The 18,142-nt window shown below is 46.1% G+C and overlaps 1 protein-coding gene across 1 annotated transcript in view; it reads left to right on the forward strand.

Moving 5' to 3' along the window:
• The window catches only part of LOC139325357 (ankyrin repeat and fibronectin type-III domain-containing protein 1-like), a 298,146-nt gene that overhangs the window by 247,799 nt on the left and 32,205 nt on the right, over positions 1-18,142 (forward strand). The window contains exons 5-9 of the mRNA XM_070955195.1: positions 5,794-5,995; positions 6,743-6,950; positions 9,684-9,878; positions 12,485-12,598; positions 13,340-13,437. Coding sequence (XP_070811296.1) covers positions 5,794-5,995; positions 6,743-6,950; positions 9,684-9,878; positions 12,485-12,598; positions 13,340-13,437 — 817 coding nt within the window. The remainder of the gene's footprint in view (positions 1-5,793; positions 5,996-6,742; positions 6,951-9,683; positions 9,879-12,484; positions 12,599-13,339; positions 13,438-18,142) is intronic.

The raw sequence follows: 18,142 nt of genomic DNA on the forward strand, positions 1-18,142 counted from the left end.
AGTGATGGCGAACCTTTTTGGCACCGCGCGTCTGGGCCACAAACTGGAAGTGGGCGCATGCATGTGCCCAAAAATGAACTTCCGGTTTCAGCTACTGAACTTCCGGTTTCAGACAGCTACTCTTCTGGATTTCTGGTGCACATGCGGATGCGACGATCAGCTGGCTGGCGTGCATGCTCATGCAGGAAAACAGAAAATCAGCTGTTCCAGTTTCCGGCACTGCTGCATGCAAAAAGGCCAGCTGATTGTCGTTGAGTGCCGGAAACATGGAAGAGGAACGGACGATGCCGCATGTGCCAGACAAGATGGTTCCGCGCGCCACTTTGGGCACACGTGCCATAGGTTCGCCATCACGGGTATAGGGGTGTCCTGCTTGGGCAGGGGGTTGGACTAGATGACCTACAAGGTCCCTTCCAACTCTGTTAATCTGTATCTATCCAGAATCCTAACTGATCTTTCCATCAGATAGAACAGCATTCCTAAAAGGATTACTCTTTTGGGGGGACTGGAAAAAGTTAGCATTCATCACCATCGGTGGCTTCGTTTAACAACCATGGCAAACGAGACAGTAAAATCTGATTCATTTAACAACAGCAGTCTGTCTGGTTACCAACTACCCCCGTTCTCCTACCCCGCACTCCAGTGGTGAAATGTAAAATTTGTTACTACCGGTTCTGTGGGCGTGGCTTGGTGGGAGGGTAATGTGACTGGGTGAGCGTGGCCAACTCTTTTTTTTTTTTAAGTTTTAAAAGCATTTTTTTTCCCTACAACCTCTTCAGCCGAAGAGGTTGTAGAAAAAAAATGCTTTTAAAAGCCTCTGACGATCCCAGCTGAGCCGCGTGATCATCAGAGGCTTTGTTTTTTTTTTTTTTTTACTTTTAAAAGCATTTTTTCGGCTGAAGAGGTTGTAGAAAAAATGATTTTAAAAGCCTCTGACGATCCCAGTTGAATTGCCTGATCGTCAAGAGACTTTTAAAAACATTTTTTTCTGCAACCTGATGATTGCGCGGCTCAACTGGGCATGTGGGGGGGTGGGGGGACGCAGGGGTTTTTGCTACCGGTTCTCCGAACCATCCGCCACCATCGCTATCGGATCGGGTGATCCGGTCCGAACCGGGAGCATTTCACCCCTGTCCCCATCCCAATCTAGAAAAATTAGCAAATGACATTACGAGTTCATTGTCCTCCAGTGTGTATTTTTTAATTAGATGGTGTGGTTTATATTATTGTTTTTTTTTTCCTGATTGTTTTATATTGTTCATGATTTGACTGGTTGATAAGCCGTTTTGAAGATCTGGGAGCAAGGACACGGAAAGAGATTATTATTATTATTATTTAATGCTATGCCAGAGGCCTGGCGCCCACAGTGACTTTTAATATAAAGACTTTTGTCATGAGATGATACTACCCTTCCCATGTCACACGGCGAGCATCGCCTGGGTCCCATGACAGCTAGTATTTACCCCATCGGGGAGCATGTTTGTTCTCACGTCTTTCCTTGACACGGCAAATACCATCTGTCACCAAGGGGGCTGGAGACAGGTTTCATTCATAAGAAACGCTCACCGTGTAATTTCCATGAGAGGAAAGCATCTCAGGTCGATTTTACTACGTAAAAAAAAAAAAAAAAAAGAAAAAGAAAAAAGAAGAAAACCCCCAAAACACAACAACATTGGGAAATCAATCCTGAACACAGTTTCTTCTGTCAGGGGCTGAAACTTTGCCCCAAACTCTGGTTTTTCTGACCGTGGTTAGTTAAAGAAACTGCAAATGGCTGGGTTCACACACGGTACAGGCAGTCCTCGGGTTAAGACCGAGTGGCTGTGGTTTCCGACGTCCCGATATAGTCAGCTGGTGCCATCGCTGACTATTGGGGGCGAATCATTGGCCCCCACGGAAGGGGCTCGCAACTTGGGTGTCCTCCTGGATTCACGGCTGTCTTTAGAAGAGCACTTGACGGCCGTGACCGGGAGGATTTTTCATCAGGTTCGCTTGATCCGCCAGTTGCATCCCTTTCTAGATCGGGACTCCCTATGCACGGTCACTCATGCCCTCGTCACCTCCCATCTAGACTATTGTAACGCTCTCTACATGGGGCTCCCTTTGAGGAGCACTCGGAGGCTCCAACTGGCGCAGAGTGCGGCCGCGCGGGTGGTGACGGGAGCGACGTGGCGCTCCCATGTAACATCTCTCCTGCGCGAGTTGCACTGGCTCCCAGTGGTCTTCCAGGTGCGCTTCAAGGTTTTGGTTATCACCTTTAGAGCGCTCCATGGCTTAGGACCTGGTTATTTACGGGACCGCCTGCTACCACCAATAGCCTCCCACCGACCAGTACGCTCCCATAGAGAGGGGCTCCTCCAGTGCCGTCGGCCAAACAATGTCGACTGGCACCCCCAGGGGGAGAGCCTTCTCTGTGGGGGCACCTACTGTCTGAAACGAGCTCCCCCCGGAGATACAGAGGATCCCGGATCTGCGTACCTTCCGTCGCGCTCTCAAGACTTTCTTATTTCATCAAGCTGGCCTGACCTAAGTCTTTTCCCTTTTTAAATGGAAATTTTAAATTTGGTTTTAAATTATTGGGGTTTTAAATTTGTTCAGCCAAATTATTTAATTCGTTTTATTTTATTTTAAATTTTGTATCTATATGTTTTATTCTATGGCTGTTCACCACCCTGAGTCCTTCGGGAGTAGGGCGGTATATAAATTCAATAAATAAATAAATAAATAAATAAATAATAAATACGACCACGATTGAGCCCAACATTTCTGCTGCTGAGACATTTGTTAAGTGAGTTTATTAGCCCCATTTTATGGCCTTTCTTGGAACGGAATGGAACGGAACGGAACAGAACAGAATAACAGAGCTGGAAGGGACCTTGGAGGTCTTCTAGTCCAACCCCCTGCTTAGGCAGGAAACCCTACACCACTTCAGACAAATGGTTATCCAACTTCTTCTTAAAAACTTCCAGTGTTGGAGCATTCACAACTTCTGGAGGCAAGTTGTTCCACTGATTAACTATTCTATTCTATTCTATTCTATTCTATTCTATTCTATTCTATTCTATTCTATTCTATTCTATTCTATTCTATCCTATCCTATCCTATCCTATCCTATCCTATCCTATCCTATCCTATCCTATCCTATCCTATCCATTCCAGACTCAACAGTGCCTCACCAATATTATTTGACTGTCCTTCCTTCAACAATTTGGCAAGACACCTTCATAAGGCCAATGGAAATTCTGGTTCCCCATTGTGGTCGTAAGACAAGGACCGCTTGTCGTGAAAAAAATAACCCGTTTTTTCCCATTCTTCATTCCTGAACTGGTTCCCAAGCTCGCCAACCTCTTATCTGATGTCTGCAAATGCTCCCTTGCAGCTCTTCCTTTGGGACTTGTGTCAAACCCACACCGGGGAGTTATTTCCCTCCATTTTCACTCGATACGGACGCAGATAATCTCCCCGCTAATTACACCCATTGTCTGCCTCGGCTTTGTTCGCACAGCCAAAGGACCAGAGAAACCACACCAAGATGCATCGCTCTCCGATTAACTTTGGTGCCAGATCAAATCATTCACAGCCTTCCAGATGATGGTTAAGTCTGGAGCCATCCAGACTTTCGTAATCCTAAACTACACGTCAGGCTGAAAACCCAGGTTTTGCCTCAGTTCCACCCCTTGGCACGGGTACAAAAAAACTAATATGTTTAAGAGAGACAGGTTAATCTTCCCCCTTCCATTCCCATCTAGAAAAATGCCTAGAAGGAGACTAAAGAAACTACTATATTTCAAAGCTCATTAAAAAAAAAAAAAAGCTCCAAGCAAAATAATGTAATTCATTGCATGTTGCCTCAGATAACATCATTGCAATCACGAACAATTGCGGTTGGGGGTCCCTTAATACCTTCTGCAGGGCTGTCTCTAAACATCAGGACTGTGGGGTGGGGTGGGGAGGGGGTTTCTTGAGAGAGATGTTTCTTTATCATGATGCAAAAGGGAGAGAGACTTTTAAAGTCACTGCCATTTTGCAGGCCTTCCCAGATTTAAAAAAAAAAATAATAATAAGGCAGTAGCACGTTTCATTTTTATTTTTTTACAGTATCCAGGTTATAAACCCCGATGCAGTATTCAGGTTATAAACCTTGTCTTGTTTCCATCCTGTTTGGGTGTCTGTTTGGCTTGACTATATTTGATCCGATTGTAGTGTTACGATATCAGGGGTGAAATGCTACCAGTTCGTCCCGGTTCGGGGGAACCGATAGTGATAAAAAAAACTATTGATTCAGGCGAACTGGTAGTAGGTTTAAAAAAGCTACCAGTTCATCCGAACCGGTATTTCGATAATCAGCTGTACCGCACGGTTTATATTCTCTAGAAAGTAGGAAATCCTGCTTTCTAGCAAAGCTAAATCGCGTGGCACAGCTGATCCCCCGCTCGCTGTTCTACTTACCTTAGAAAAGGCTTCTTTTTCCGTGCAAAGCGCACATTTGGTGTATGTTGTGCATGCGTGAGCAGTGTGCTTTTGGCATGTGCTGTGCATGCGCACAGGCAGCTCGCATTTGACATGCGGCGCGCATGCACAGCCAGCGAACCAGTGCCAAACCGGTTCAGAGTTCACCACTGTACTATATATGGAGAGGGAGAGAGAGGGGGAGAGAGATGCCTTCAATTCCATCTTGACTCTGCCTGGATAGGTCCCTGTAGTTTGCTGGAAAAGATTTATTCACTTATTTTTTTATGAAACAAATTTATATTGCCACCCAATTGACACATGATTCTGTGGTGCTTGCAACATTAACGTTTTGCAAGAGTAAGAACCCAAGCAAAGAGTTGAAACAAAGATTTAGTGGTTTGTCCTTGTCTAATAGTGCCATTAACTGGTACACCAAACTGGTGTGCATACAGTAGGCTTGAGGAGGAAAGGGAGGGAGGGAGGGAGGGAGGAAGGAAAAGGGAGGTAGAGAAAGAATGAATGAATGAATGAAAGAGAAAGAAAAAGAAAGAAGGGAGGGAGGAAGAAAGGAAGGAAGAAAAAGAGAGAGAAAGAAAGAGGAAGGAAGGAAGGAAGGAAAAGGGAGGTATAGAATGAATGAATGAATGAATGAACGAATGAGAAAGAAAGAAAGAAAAGAAAAAAGGAAGGAAAGAAAGAAGGAAGAAAGAAAGAAAGAAAGAAAGAAGGGAGGGAGGAAGGAAGGAAGGTTTAGCAAAGGCAATAGCCTTAAGACCTACTTCTGATATGAAGTTACGTTAACCTTATTATCAAATGTGTCTTTTTATCTATTCTAATTTTTTACTTTTATGGCTTCCATACAGTCCTAGATTTTCATTTAGAAGCTGTTTTAAGTACATGTTTTAAGCCGATCTTGACTGTAAATATGGAGGATTTACAAGTTTTATTCTTGTAAAAAAGCAAAAAGAAAAAAAAAGTAAAATAAAAATAAAAGACATTTCACAAAAGACATGTATTTTAAAATTCCATGCTAGATACTTTATCCATTGTATAAAAAACTTAATAAAATACATGTCTTTTACACTCTTTTGCACTGGTGGATATAATCGACACCTAAAAACAGTCAGAAATCTTAAAATGCTAGGTTGGGGTAGCAATTTTCATCCAACGCTGTAGCAAACCTTTGAGTTGACAAAGCATTTTATTCCCCACTCTGCTAACAAACCTATTTTTTGCTAATAAACTTCAGCAGCTTTCATCTGCAACTTGTGGTTGTCATTTTTTAAAAAAAGATATTTAATTTAGCATTCTTCCTTTCTTCTTGTTGTTGTCGTTCCTTAGGTCTTCCTCACCAAAAATGACCCAGCAACTAAGAGATCTGCAGTTGGCCCATGCTCGAAAGCAGTCGGGACCGTCATCCCCAAATGCCGCCAAGAGGCTTTATCGGAATCTCTCTGGAAAATTCAGAGTTAACTACATGTCATTTGATGAAGGAAACCTAGCCGGGAAAGGTGAAAAGGAGAAACAGCGAAAATCCTACCTGGTAAATTGATTTTACTACTGGTATCTAGTTTGAGTGAGTAGCTCAGTGGATTTTTAGAAGGTCCATGGTTTCTTATTCCAAAATAAAAAGGGGGCAACATGACCTTCCAGATATTGGGGAATTGCCAGCTACGCTGGAGGGAGGAGTCAAGTGGGGGCCTAGCTTTGAATTAGCAAATTCCAGTTGCTAAGCGAGACAGTTGTGAAGCGAGTTGTGCCCCATTTTACAACCTTTCTTGCCACAGCTGTTAAGTGAATCCCTGCAGGTGTTAAGTTAGTGGAAATTTTGAGCAATTCGGAGAACCGGTAGCGGAAATTTTGAGTAGTTCAGAGAACTGGCAAATACCACCTCTGGCTGGCCCCAGAGTGGGGTGGGAATGGAGATTTTGCAATATCCTTCCCCTGGAGTGGGGAGGGAATGGGGATTTTGCAGTATTCTTCCCCTGGAGTGGGGTGAGAATGGAGATTTTGGAGGATCCTCCCCCTGGAGAGGGGTGGGAATGGAGATTTTGCAGTATCCTTCCCTTGCCATGCCTACCAAGCCACGCCCACCAAGCCACACTCCGCCGACCAAGCCACGCCCACAGAACCGGTAGTAAAATAAAATTGGAATTCACCACTGATGCCATCTCCCTTCTTCCCATCCCTTTGAATGTAGATGTGTATGCTAAAAACAAGGTAAGGTCTCGTAGAATGCCGGATGATACTCAGATCTAGCAGGATGGTGTGACTTTGTTCCCCTCTGCAGTTTCAAGGCAATGCTGCTCTATTTGAGGCCGTTGAGTTACAAGACCTGGATAAGGTGCAAGAGCTACTCAAGCAATACAGTCTGGAGGAACTGGATCTTAATACTCCTAACAGTGAAGGACTCCTGCCACTAGATATCGCCATCATGACCAACAACTCGCCCATTGCCAAGACCCTCTTGCTGGCTGGAGCCAAGGAAAGTCCTCACTGTAAGTCAGAAGCTCTTACGGTCCTTACCCTCTTCCGAGCTCTTTCTTCATAGTAACAGTAATGGAGAACATCTGTAGCTCAGGGTTGAAATGAGGAGTCCTGAGTGCTCTCTGAGCTTGGTTGTTTTCCTGCAGATGTTTTATTATGCAAACGTCATCTGGAACAGGGGTCAGCAACCTGTGGCTCTGGAGCCGCATGTGGCTCTTTCATCCCTCTGATGCGGCTCCCTGTTGCCAGTCGGCTCCACAATTGATGGGGCTTTCAGTTAGGATAGGTAGAGGAAAAAGGATGCCATGCTAGGAGGAGACTCTATGGTGGGGGGAACTGGACTTCCAGTTGGCAGAGGAAAAAGGATGCTGCACTAGGAGGAGACTCTATGGTGGGGGGAACCGGACTTCCGGTTGGCTCCAGAATTGAACGGGGGGCTTCCGGTTAGGGCCTTTGTGGCTCTTTGAGTGTTTAAGGTTGCCGACCCCTGATCTAGAACATCATCAGTACTAGAAGGGAGGGTGGTTTGCAGAGTGGAGGAGGAAAGGAGGAGGAGGGCTGTGGGATCCTTGGTGCTCTCTGAGCTTGGTTGAATTTAAGCAGGTGTTTCACTACCCAGCATCATCAGCGCTAGAAGGGAGTTGGGGTTTACTCTCATGTTATATACTAGTGGCTTGCTGCGTCAGTGTTGGCGGGAGACACAGGGTAAGCCACAAATCTATAAAATGAGAGAAAACCCTATTCTCTTCTAGCACTGGGGATGTTACCTAGTTTAGGTAATGAAACATCTGCCAGAAGTCCAAGGATCCCTTGTTCTCATAGATGGGCTCCAGCATGAAGCCGAAAGCTCGGAAGACTAAACTTCGGGTCCCAGTGACCGACCCAAATTGGGTCGATCTGAAAAGAACTGGTTTCAGGTGGAAGAAGGGAACAATGAGGCGGAATCATTAATGAATTAATTAATGAGGAATTCCAAGAAGAGCAACAGATGATTAAGTGTCAAGAGCCGTGATGGCGAACCTATGGCATACGGGCCAGAGATGGCATGCTGCGCCCTCTCTGATGGCACGCGAGCTATCACCTCAGTTCAGGTCTGCTGCTCATGCCCGCGTGCCTCCCACTGGCAAGCTGGTCTTCAGGTCTCTGCTGCATATTCGCGGGGGCGGGGGCGTGCAGGGGGCTGCGCATGCGAATGCACGAGGGGTGGGGTGCATGCACAAAGGCCCATGCATGGGGGCCGTGTGTGCATTGCGTTTTGGGGGTTTAGGTGTGCACACGCACATTCGCTTGCATGAATGTGTGCTTTGGGCACTCGGTCCAGAAAAGTTTAGCCATCACTGGCCTAGAGGCTTAAACATATTTATTTATTAGTTTATTTATTTATTAGTTCAATTTATATGCCGCCCTTCTCCGAAGACTCTTCTTCTTCTTCTTCTTCTTCTTCTTCTTCTTCTTCTTCTTCTTCTTCTTCTTCTTCTTCTTCTTCTTCTTCTTCTTCTTCTTCTTCTTCTTCTTCTTCTTCTTCTTCTTCTTCATCACCATCATCATCATCATCATCATCATCATCATCATCATCATTATTATTATTATTATTATTATTATTATTATTATTATTATTATTATTATTATTATTATTATTCTGTATAGGAAATAAGGATTGAGAAAAATTACTTGGATTTGTAAAATTGCTAGGAATGGGCATTCTCTAGGTCTGTGATGACAAACTTATGGAGGCATGTTGCCTGGCACCCGCAGTGTCGCCCATTTCCTCTTCCGGGTTTCTGGCGCACATGCGCACGTGATGATCAACTGGCCTTTTTGTATGAGCATGTGGTCTGTCCAGCTGATCGTCACGTGCGCATGCACGCCAGAAACCCAGAAGAGTAGCTGGCTGTAAGCAGAAGTTCAGTAGCTGAAACCGGAAGTACATTTTCGGGTGCGCACATGCGCCCCTGGGCAGCTCCTCTTCCGGGTTGCGACCCCAGAGGTTCACCATCACTGCTCTAAGTCTAAAGCAGAATTTCCCAACCTTGGCCACTTTAAGATGTGTGGACTTCAGTTCTCAGAATTCCCCAGCCAGCTGTGTTGGCCAAGGTTGGGAAACCCTAGTCCCGTGATGGCGAACCTATGGCACGTGTGCCACAGGTGTTACGCATAGCCATATCAGTGGGCATGCCAGCTCATCTCTGGCGTGCATGTGCACACTGGCCAGCTGATTTTCGGGCCTTTCTGGGCCTACCAGAAGTAGGGAAACAGCCTGTTTCCTACCTCCGGAGGGCCCGGAGGAGTGGGGAAGGCTCGTTTTTCTTCCTCACCTGGCTTCAGATCCTCTCTGTGCATCTGGGGAGGGTGAAAACAGCCTTTCCCACTCCCTTGGAGGCCCTCCAGAGGCCTGAAACAGCCCATTCCCCAACTCCCAGTGGGGCAGGAAGTGACGTTTTTTGCTGTCCCCAGCCTCCAGAGACTCCTAGAGAGGTCATACAGGGCCATCGCGTGCCAGAAGGGGAGTGTGTGTGCACATGCGCAGGGCGGGCCACATAGAATTCTGGGTGTGGGCACACACACGCGTGAACCTCCCCCACCCCCCCCTCCTGGCCCGCGATGGCAAAAAGGTTAGCCATCACTGCCCTAGTCTAAAGCCATAGAGAAACCTTTCCGATATGTAGAGAGAATTGTTCCTTCTCCCCTCTTTCTTTTTCCCCCTTTCATATTTTCATCTTCTTCTCTTTTTTTTTTCTCCCAAGTTGTAAGCCTGGAGAGCCGATCTTTGCATCTGGCAACCCTGGTTCGGGAAGCAGAACAGCGGGTGAACGATCTCACCGCGCAAGTGGTGAACGAGCTGCCCAACGCGGAAAGTTCAGAAAAGGAGAAACAGCTGAAGGCCTGGGAATGGCGATACCGGCTTTACAAGCGCATGAACGCCGGATTTGAGCATGCACGTGAGTCTCTGGGAAAAACAGGGGCCTCTACGCCGCCGTTCAGAAAGATCGGGAATTTTGATCTATCGGAATATTGGAAGAAATATGCAATCCCTCAATGAGGGAGATGGGAGGTTAAGATGTTTGATAAACAAATAAACCTACTTACATATAAGGAGCCATGGTGATGCAACGGAGCTATGGTGGCACAGTGGTTAGAATGTAGTAAGGTAAAGGTAAAGGTTCCCCTCGCACATATGTGCTAGTCATTCCCGACTCTAGGGGGCGGTGCTCATCTCCATTTCAAAGCCGAAGAGCCAGTGCTGTCCGAAGACGTCTCTGTGGTCATGTGGCCGGCATGACTCAACGCCAAAGGCGCACAGAACACTGTTACCTTTCCACCAAAGGTGGTCCCTATTTTTCTCCTTGCAATTTTTACGTGCTTTCGAACTGCTAGGTTGGCAGAAGCTGGGACAAGTAACGGGAGCTCACCCCGTTACCCGGCACTAGGGATTCGAACCGCTGAACTGCCGACCTTTCGATCGACAAGCTCAGTGTCTTAGCCACTGAGCCACCGCGTCCCTTCAAAAATTGCAGTATTGCAGGCTAATTCTGCCGACTGCAGTTCGATTCTCACCGGCTCAAGGTCGACTCAGCCTTCCATCCTTCTGAGGTTGGTAAAATGAGGACCCAGATTGTTGGGGGCAAGATGGTGACTCTGTAAACCGCTTAGAGGGGGCTGTAAAAGCACTGCGAAGCAGTATATAAGTCTAAGTATAATTGCTATTGACATACATTCATACATATATACCTTCCAAACTAACAATCAGAAAAGGGGAGCCAGGGCCATGCAAACCAGCACTCACATGCAGGTAGTCCTTGACTTATGTCCACAATGGAACCCAAAATTTCCATTGCTAAGCCAGATAGTTGTTAAGCGAGCTTTGCCCCGTTTTACGACCTTTCTCGTCACCGTTGTTAAGTGGATCCCTGCCGTTGTTCAATTAGTAACCCGGTTGTTCAGTGAATCTGGCTTCCCCCACTGACTTTGCTCATTAGGAAGGTCACAAAAGTGGATTACATGACCCCGGGACATTGCAACCGTCATAAATACGAACCAGTTGCCAAGTGTGTCCAAATTTTGATCACGTGACCATGGGAGATATTATAACAGTCGTTAAGTGTGTAAAAAAAAACATTCACTTTTTTTTTCGGTGCCATTGTAACTTTAAGCGGTCAATAAACAAAATGGTCGCAAATTGAGGACTACCTGTATCGAATGAGAATCCATTATGCTGAGTCCATCTTTAAGAAGGAAGTTCTCAGTTCATCTTGCTCGTGTCAGCCACTGTAAATGTAGTAAGTGAGTCAGAATATTTACGTCTGCTGTTCTTGTAGCAAGTCACTAGGGTTCCTCAATCCTGTTCCAAGAAAACCTTTTGTTGGGCAGAAGTTTGAGACCACATATTTCTCCCGAATGTACCGCTGTGGACGTAGGGAGATTAAGCTTTGTCACGGCTATTGGGGATCCACAAGAGACATGCTTGTAATCAGCATGTCTCTTGTGGAACGCCTTAAGATGAGTCAAGTAAGGAGCAAGACTGATTGGCAAAGCCACGAAGCTCCACTCTCCAGCTCCTTTGAGTTTGAAAGGAAAACGTAACTTCCATTCCTAGCTAACATAGGTGTAATCAGCCGCGGTGGGACAGGGGTTAGCGCAGTGGTGAAATCCAAATTTCCGCTTCGGCGGAATCACAACCTCTTCGGCAGAAAAAATGCTTTTAAAAGTAAAAAAAAAAAAAAAAGCCTCTGATGATCGCGCGGCTCAGCTGGGATCGTCAGAGGCTTTTAAAAGCATTTTTTTTCTACAACCTCTTCGGCCGAAGAGGTTGTAGAAAAAAAAAATGCTTTTAAAAGCCCCTGATGATCCCAGTTGAGTTGCCTGATCGTCAGAGGTTTTTAAAAGCATTTTTTTCTGCAACCTCTTAAGGTTGTAGAAAAAATGCTTTTAAAAGTAAAAAAAAAAAAAAAAGTTGGCCACGCCTACCCAGTCACATTACCACCACCACCACCACCAAGCCACACCCACAGAACCGGTAGTAACAAATTTTACATTTCACCACTGACACAGATGTATAGACTGTAGTTGTATTCACAGGTGGTCCTTGACTTATCATCACAATTGGGACCCGAACTTCCCTTTGTTGAATGAGTCACATCCGATTTTACAACCTTTTTTTTTTTTTTTTTGTACTGGTTGTTAAGTGAATCACTGCAATTGTTCAGCGAGTCACATGGCTGTTAAGCGAATCTGGCTTTGTCCATTGACTTTGCTTGTTGGAAGTCAGCTGATCATCACGTGACCTTGGGACACTGCAGCCATCATAAACACATGGCAATTTCCAAGCGCCAACATTTTGATCACATGACCACGGGGATGTAAGTCAAGGACCACTTGTGTCTCTATCAAGGTTATCTTTCTCTTCACCGTTTCCTTTCCTAAGATTTTGGTTTCATTTTGACTGTAACAATCAGACTCTTTAAATTTGCCTTGGATTAATATTCCTTCGGTATGTTTGGATCGCTTTTCCTGATATCTGTGCTGTATTCTTCCACCCCACCTGCAGGAGTCCCAGATCCACCTACAAACGTCCACCTTTCAGTGGCCAGCAGCACCTCTGTCGAAGTGTCATTTCAGGAACCTTTAAGCGTCAATTCAGCGATTGTCACCAAATACAAAGGTAAGCCTTTTTTGATATTTCATCAATAGCAGTGAACAAAATGTCCCGAGCAGGAAACATGAAATCTCCTGGTGATGCATCATGTTTAATGCAGCACTAGAACTCACCGTCTCCTGGCGATTGGCCCAAAGTCCCCCAGCCTACTTCTCATGCCTAAGGCAGGCTAGAACTCACCGTCTCCTAGTGATTGGCCCAAATTCACCCAGCTGGTTTTCATGCCTAGGGCAGGACTAGAACTTATCATCTCCTGGTGATTGGCTCAAAGTCACCCAGCTGGCTTTCATGCCTAATGCAGCACTAGAACTCACCATCTCCTGTGATTGGCTCAAAGTCACCCAGCTGGCTTTCATGCCTAATGTAGCACTAGAACTCACTGTCTCCTAGTGATTGGCCCAAATTCACCCAGCTGGCTTTCATGCCTAGGGCAGGACTAGAACTTATCATCTCCTGGTGATTGGCTCAAAGTCACCCAGCTGGCTTTCATGCCTAATGCAGCACTAGAACTCACCATCTCCTAGTGATTAGCCCAAACTCACCCAGCTGGCTTTCCTGCTTAGGGCGGGACTAGAAGTCACAGTCTCCTGGTGATTGGCGGAAGGTCACCTAACCAGCTTTCATGTCTTAAGATAGGACTAGAACTCCCCATCTTCCGGTTTCTAGCCCGGTGCTATAACCGCTAGGCCAAACTGGCTCTCTTAATGACTGGCCAAGTAAGGGTTGGTTCTTTTCATGTCATTGCAGTTGAGTGGAGCTGCTCGCCCACTTTTTCCCCACCGCTGGGCGAAATGGTGATTGACAAGCTGAAAAAACTCCAGATCACCATCCACGGCCTTGTCTCGGTGAGTGTGTGTCCCTCTTGGGGGTGTGGAACCTTGAGGCTACTTCAGGTCTTGACCCCAACTGACCCCAACCTTTTCTCACTCCAAAGACGTAAGACCTTTCCACCCTGACCTTCTGCCCACCCCACAGCAGGCAGCTGAAGATTTCCCAAATGTTTTCAGTCGGCTTTTGGGTTAAAAACAAAACAAAAATGCACCCATTTGAATGCCGGGTGTATTTTCACACACCCCTGCCATTGGGAGTTGTAGTGACTGGCACCAAAGGTGCCCATTTTAAGATCCGCGACAAAATTGCAGCGGCTTCGGGACCTGATATATGTAATTTGCAAAGGCTGCAAGGTGGAAGAATTATCCTCTTTGTTGCATTCTATACTTAATCCGAGGCTTTAAATAACAGGTTGTGTTACCTTGCCTTGTCAGGTAAATTCATTGAGGTTGCGGCTTATGACAGATGTGTAAGTGATCGTAGACGTTTTCTTCACTGCAGCAAATGGGCAGATCTCTGATTTATTTATTTTATTTTATTTTATTTATTATTCATATGTCTATGCTGCCCACTCTCCGAGGACTCTGGGCGGCTTACACCAAAGACAGTATATTAAATAGCATATTATTTATTTTTTATTTATTAGTCATATTTTTTAACTTTTGTATGTCTTTGTATTTTATTTTATTTTATTTTGGCTGTTCACCGCCCTGAGTCCTTCGGGAGTAGGGTGGTATACAAATATGATAAAATAAATAAATAAATAAATAAATAAATAAATATTTCTATGCTGCCCACTCTCCGAGGACTCTGGGCTGCTTACAACAATCGACAGTATACTAAATAGCATATTGCCCCCAATAATCTGGGTCCTCATTTTACCCACCTCGGAAGGATGGAAGGCTGAGTCAACCCTGAGCCAGTGAGATTTGATCCGCTGATCTGCTGAACTAGCAGTCAGCTGAAGTAGCTGCAGTACTGCACTCTAACCACTGTGCCACCTCGGCTCTTATTTTTCCTTCCACTTCAGGGAAACCGTCCTGCGTACAGGCAGTCCTCAACTTACAACAAGTTCATTTAGTGACCGAAGCTATAACAGCATTGAAAAAAAAGTGAATTATGATACTAAAAAAAGAGAATTATGACACTGGGAGCTGTTGCAGTATCCCCGTGATTAAAATTCAGACGCTGGGCAACTGACTCATACTTATGACGGTTGCAGTGTCTCGGGGTCATGTAGGTGCCCTTTTGCGACCTTCTGACCAGCAAAGTCAATGGGGAGAAACCATTCACTTAACAACCGTATGACTCCCTTAACAAATGCAACAATTTACTTAACAACTGAGGCAAGAAAAGCCGTAAAGCAGGGCAAAACTCATGTGTTTATTTAGAAAATTATATATTGCACATGGCAACTCAAGGTGGAGTCCCTTAACAAATGCCTCGCTTAGCAACAAAAATTTGGGGTTCAATCCAGGGGTGAAATCCAGCAAGTTCTGACAGGTTCTGGAGAACCGGTAGCGGAAATTTTCAGTAGTTCGGAGAACTGGCAAATACCACCTCTGGCTGGCCCCAGAGTGGGGTGGGAATGGAGATTTTGCAATATCCTTCCCCCAGGAGTGGGGTGGGAATGGAGATTTTGCAGTATCCTTCCCCTGGAGTGGGGAGCGAATGGGGATTTTGTAGTATCCTTCCCCTGGAGTGGGTAGGAATGGAGATTTTGCAGTATCCTTCCCCCAGGAGTGGGGAGGGAATGGGGATTTTGTAGTATCCTTCCCCTGGAGTGGGTGGGAATGGAGATTTGGCAGTATGCGTCCCCTGCCATGCCCACCAAGCCACACCCACAGAACCAATAGTAAAAAAAATGTAGATTTACCACTGGTTCAATCATAGTTGTAAACCAAGGATTACCTGTATTTTATCAGCCTTCCAGAAGCCTCAATGCTTTCTAGCACTCCTAGGTTCAGTTTGGGCGAGCAGTAGAGGGGGGGGGGAAGAAAAAGAGAATAAACCTAGAGCTGAATTAAAACTACTTCCGTTTGTGCCGGACTGCCTTTTCATCCACAGTTTTGCCGTGACGGTTGTTAAAACATGACGGCGTCACGTTGTCTGATGGGATGACGTCACTCAGCCACATGACAAAACCGCGTCCACCGAGAGAGTCAACCGGGAAGCCAGATTCGCTTAACAACCATGTTGCAAACTTAACAATGGCAACGATTCGCTTAACAACTGCAGCAAGCAAGAAAGGTCGTAAAACAGAGCAAAAACTCGCTCAGCAAATGTCTCGCTCGGCCGCAAAAATTCTGGGCTCAGTAGTGGTCGTACGTTGAGGACGACCTGCATAGAAAATGGTCTTTTCGACTTGTAAATAGTTTCCTGTTTGCTCGTTGAGAGTGCAATTACAATGTGCTTTTTTAAAACATATTCGCCGTATATTAAATTAATAAGTAAATGAAAAAGTCCTTTTTTTTTCTCCCTTCCGGGTACATCCGCTACCGTCCAGCCCTGTCCACCAGCTTCATGGCTAATCGGAAACCAGAATCTCGGACTCCTGTTTTGTCTTTGGGGCAATGAAATCATGGACTGGCTGAGCCCTTCCCCCTCCCCTTTCCCTCCCCCCTTTTTTTTAATCTCTCTGGGAACGGCGCGGGGACTCGAACAGTTGTCCCCTCTCATTGTTGTGGTGGATGGCTTCCAAGAGAAAAAAATCAGGAGCCAGCCAGACTGCTGAGAGCACAGCATGAGAGCAAAAGGAGGACGAAGCCAGGGGATTGCAGAGATGATTTCAAGAGTGCGCAACAGCCAAACCAGCCACGGGAGCGTAAATTCGGCACATGCCAAACGCTTTTCCTACTGGAAAAGCGTTGGGCTCCATGGAACAAAACGATTGATCCGCTCGCCCTCTTTCAGCCAGGGACAGTTCAATCCCAAAGCAAAGTTTATTTGATTTACACCCTAGCTTTCTACTCTGGCAAGGAGCAAATCCATTTGGAGAGGTAGATCTGGCATCCAAACCAGAGCCTTGGTAGTACAGTGGTCTAAGGCACCCTGTTATTAAGCTAGTTATTAAGACCAGCTGCCTGCAATTGCTGCAGGTTCGAATCTCGCCAAGGCTCAAGGTTGACTCAGCCTTCCATCCTTTCTAAGGTAGGTAAATTGAGGACCCAGTTGTGGGGGCAATAAGCTGACTTTGTATAAATATACAAAAGGATGAAGGCTATTGCTGAGCACATTGTAAGCCGCCCTGAGTCTCCGGAGAAGGGCGGCATATAAATCAAATTAAAAACAAAAACAAAACCGGAGCGATAGCTCTGCCAGTGGGAAAACGAACTCCTGGGCATGAAAACTGGGAATGGTTGCTGATCCTGTTTTTGCTAGCCATCGGAAGCTTCTGGCGATGACTTGGGACGAGGCACGAAGGTCACACAGCCAGCTGAGAGTTCAAACTCCCTTTTTGATGCTCCAATTTTCCCCCCAAACCAGTGGTGAAATCCAAATTTTTTTTACTACCAGTTCTTTGGGTGTGGCTGGGTGGGTGTGGTTTGGCTTGGTGGGCATGGCAGGGGAAGGATACTGCAGAATCCCCATTTCCACCCCATTCCAGGAAAAGGATACTGCAAAATCCCCATTCCCACCCCACTCCAGGGGAAGGATACTTCAAAATCCCCATTCCCACCCCACTCCAGGGGAAGGATACTGCAAAATCCCCATTCCCACCCCACTCCAGGGGAAGGATATTGCAAAATCCCCATTCCCATCCCACTCTGGGGCCAGCCAGAGGTGTTACTTGCTGGTTCTCTGAACTACTCAAAATTTCCGCTGCCGGTTCTCCAGAACCTGCTGGATTTCACCCCTGTTCCAAACACTCCTACATTCTTGGCAAGACCCATAGCAAAGTGCACACACACACAGAGAGACATATCGGTCTCTGGCTGTGCCCAGTCCAGCAAAACAAGGAAACAGGGAAATGAGTCCACGAACCAAGGAACAAACAATGAGTCCACAAAGTAGGGAACAAGGTACTGAGTCCATGAAGTCAGGAAGAAGGCACTGAATCCACAAATAAGGAAGAAGCAAGCAGTCCTGCAAACTGCAAATGTCTGAACCGGCACACCGAACTCTACCAATTCAGCGTTTGTTCCTGACAAGTGCCCCTTCCCATAGCTGTTCTGACCTAGGCTTCCTGAGACAGTAAAAAGCACCCGATTAGTCCCAAAAACCCTCTTTTTATTTCAAGGGCTGTGAATTCTGTTCATTCACAGCCCGTGATAAGTCACAAACAGTTTGTAAAGAGTCCGACAGAAGTCTGCCACAGTCCTTCGGGATAAGGCTAATAAGCACCCACCTTTATCTCCCTTGACACGCTGCCCAAAACCTAGTTGTTAATTAGCTTTGCAAGGCCACATGGAGCGCAGAGTCAAAACGGAGCTTCAGAATTTAAACCGACCAGAACGAACAAAGTTGCTTCCTGCAAAGGCTCACATGCCTTTGCTCCTCCTTTATGTCTTATGGGAGGGGCCAATCATCTCCAAGCCTTACTCCCGAGTTGCCTCTTTTATCTTAACTGTTCTTGCCTTCTGGCAGCTCTGCGCATGCGTGCACTAGGAACAAGCTCCCCCTGTTCCTCTGCCTCATCAGATCTGGAGGCTCCGGAATCAGCACATAACTCTCAGATGGTCCTGGCCCCATCTCTGCCTCTGACGCAGAGCCCTCGTC

Source organism: Pituophis catenifer, unplaced genomic scaffold (genome assembly GCF_029215685.1).
Source record: "Pituophis catenifer annectens isolate HBS135680 unplaced genomic scaffold, rPitCat1.0.hap2 SCAF_16, whole genome shotgun sequence".
Lineage (NCBI taxonomy): Eukaryota > Metazoa > Chordata > Lepidosauria > Squamata > Colubridae > Pituophis > Pituophis catenifer.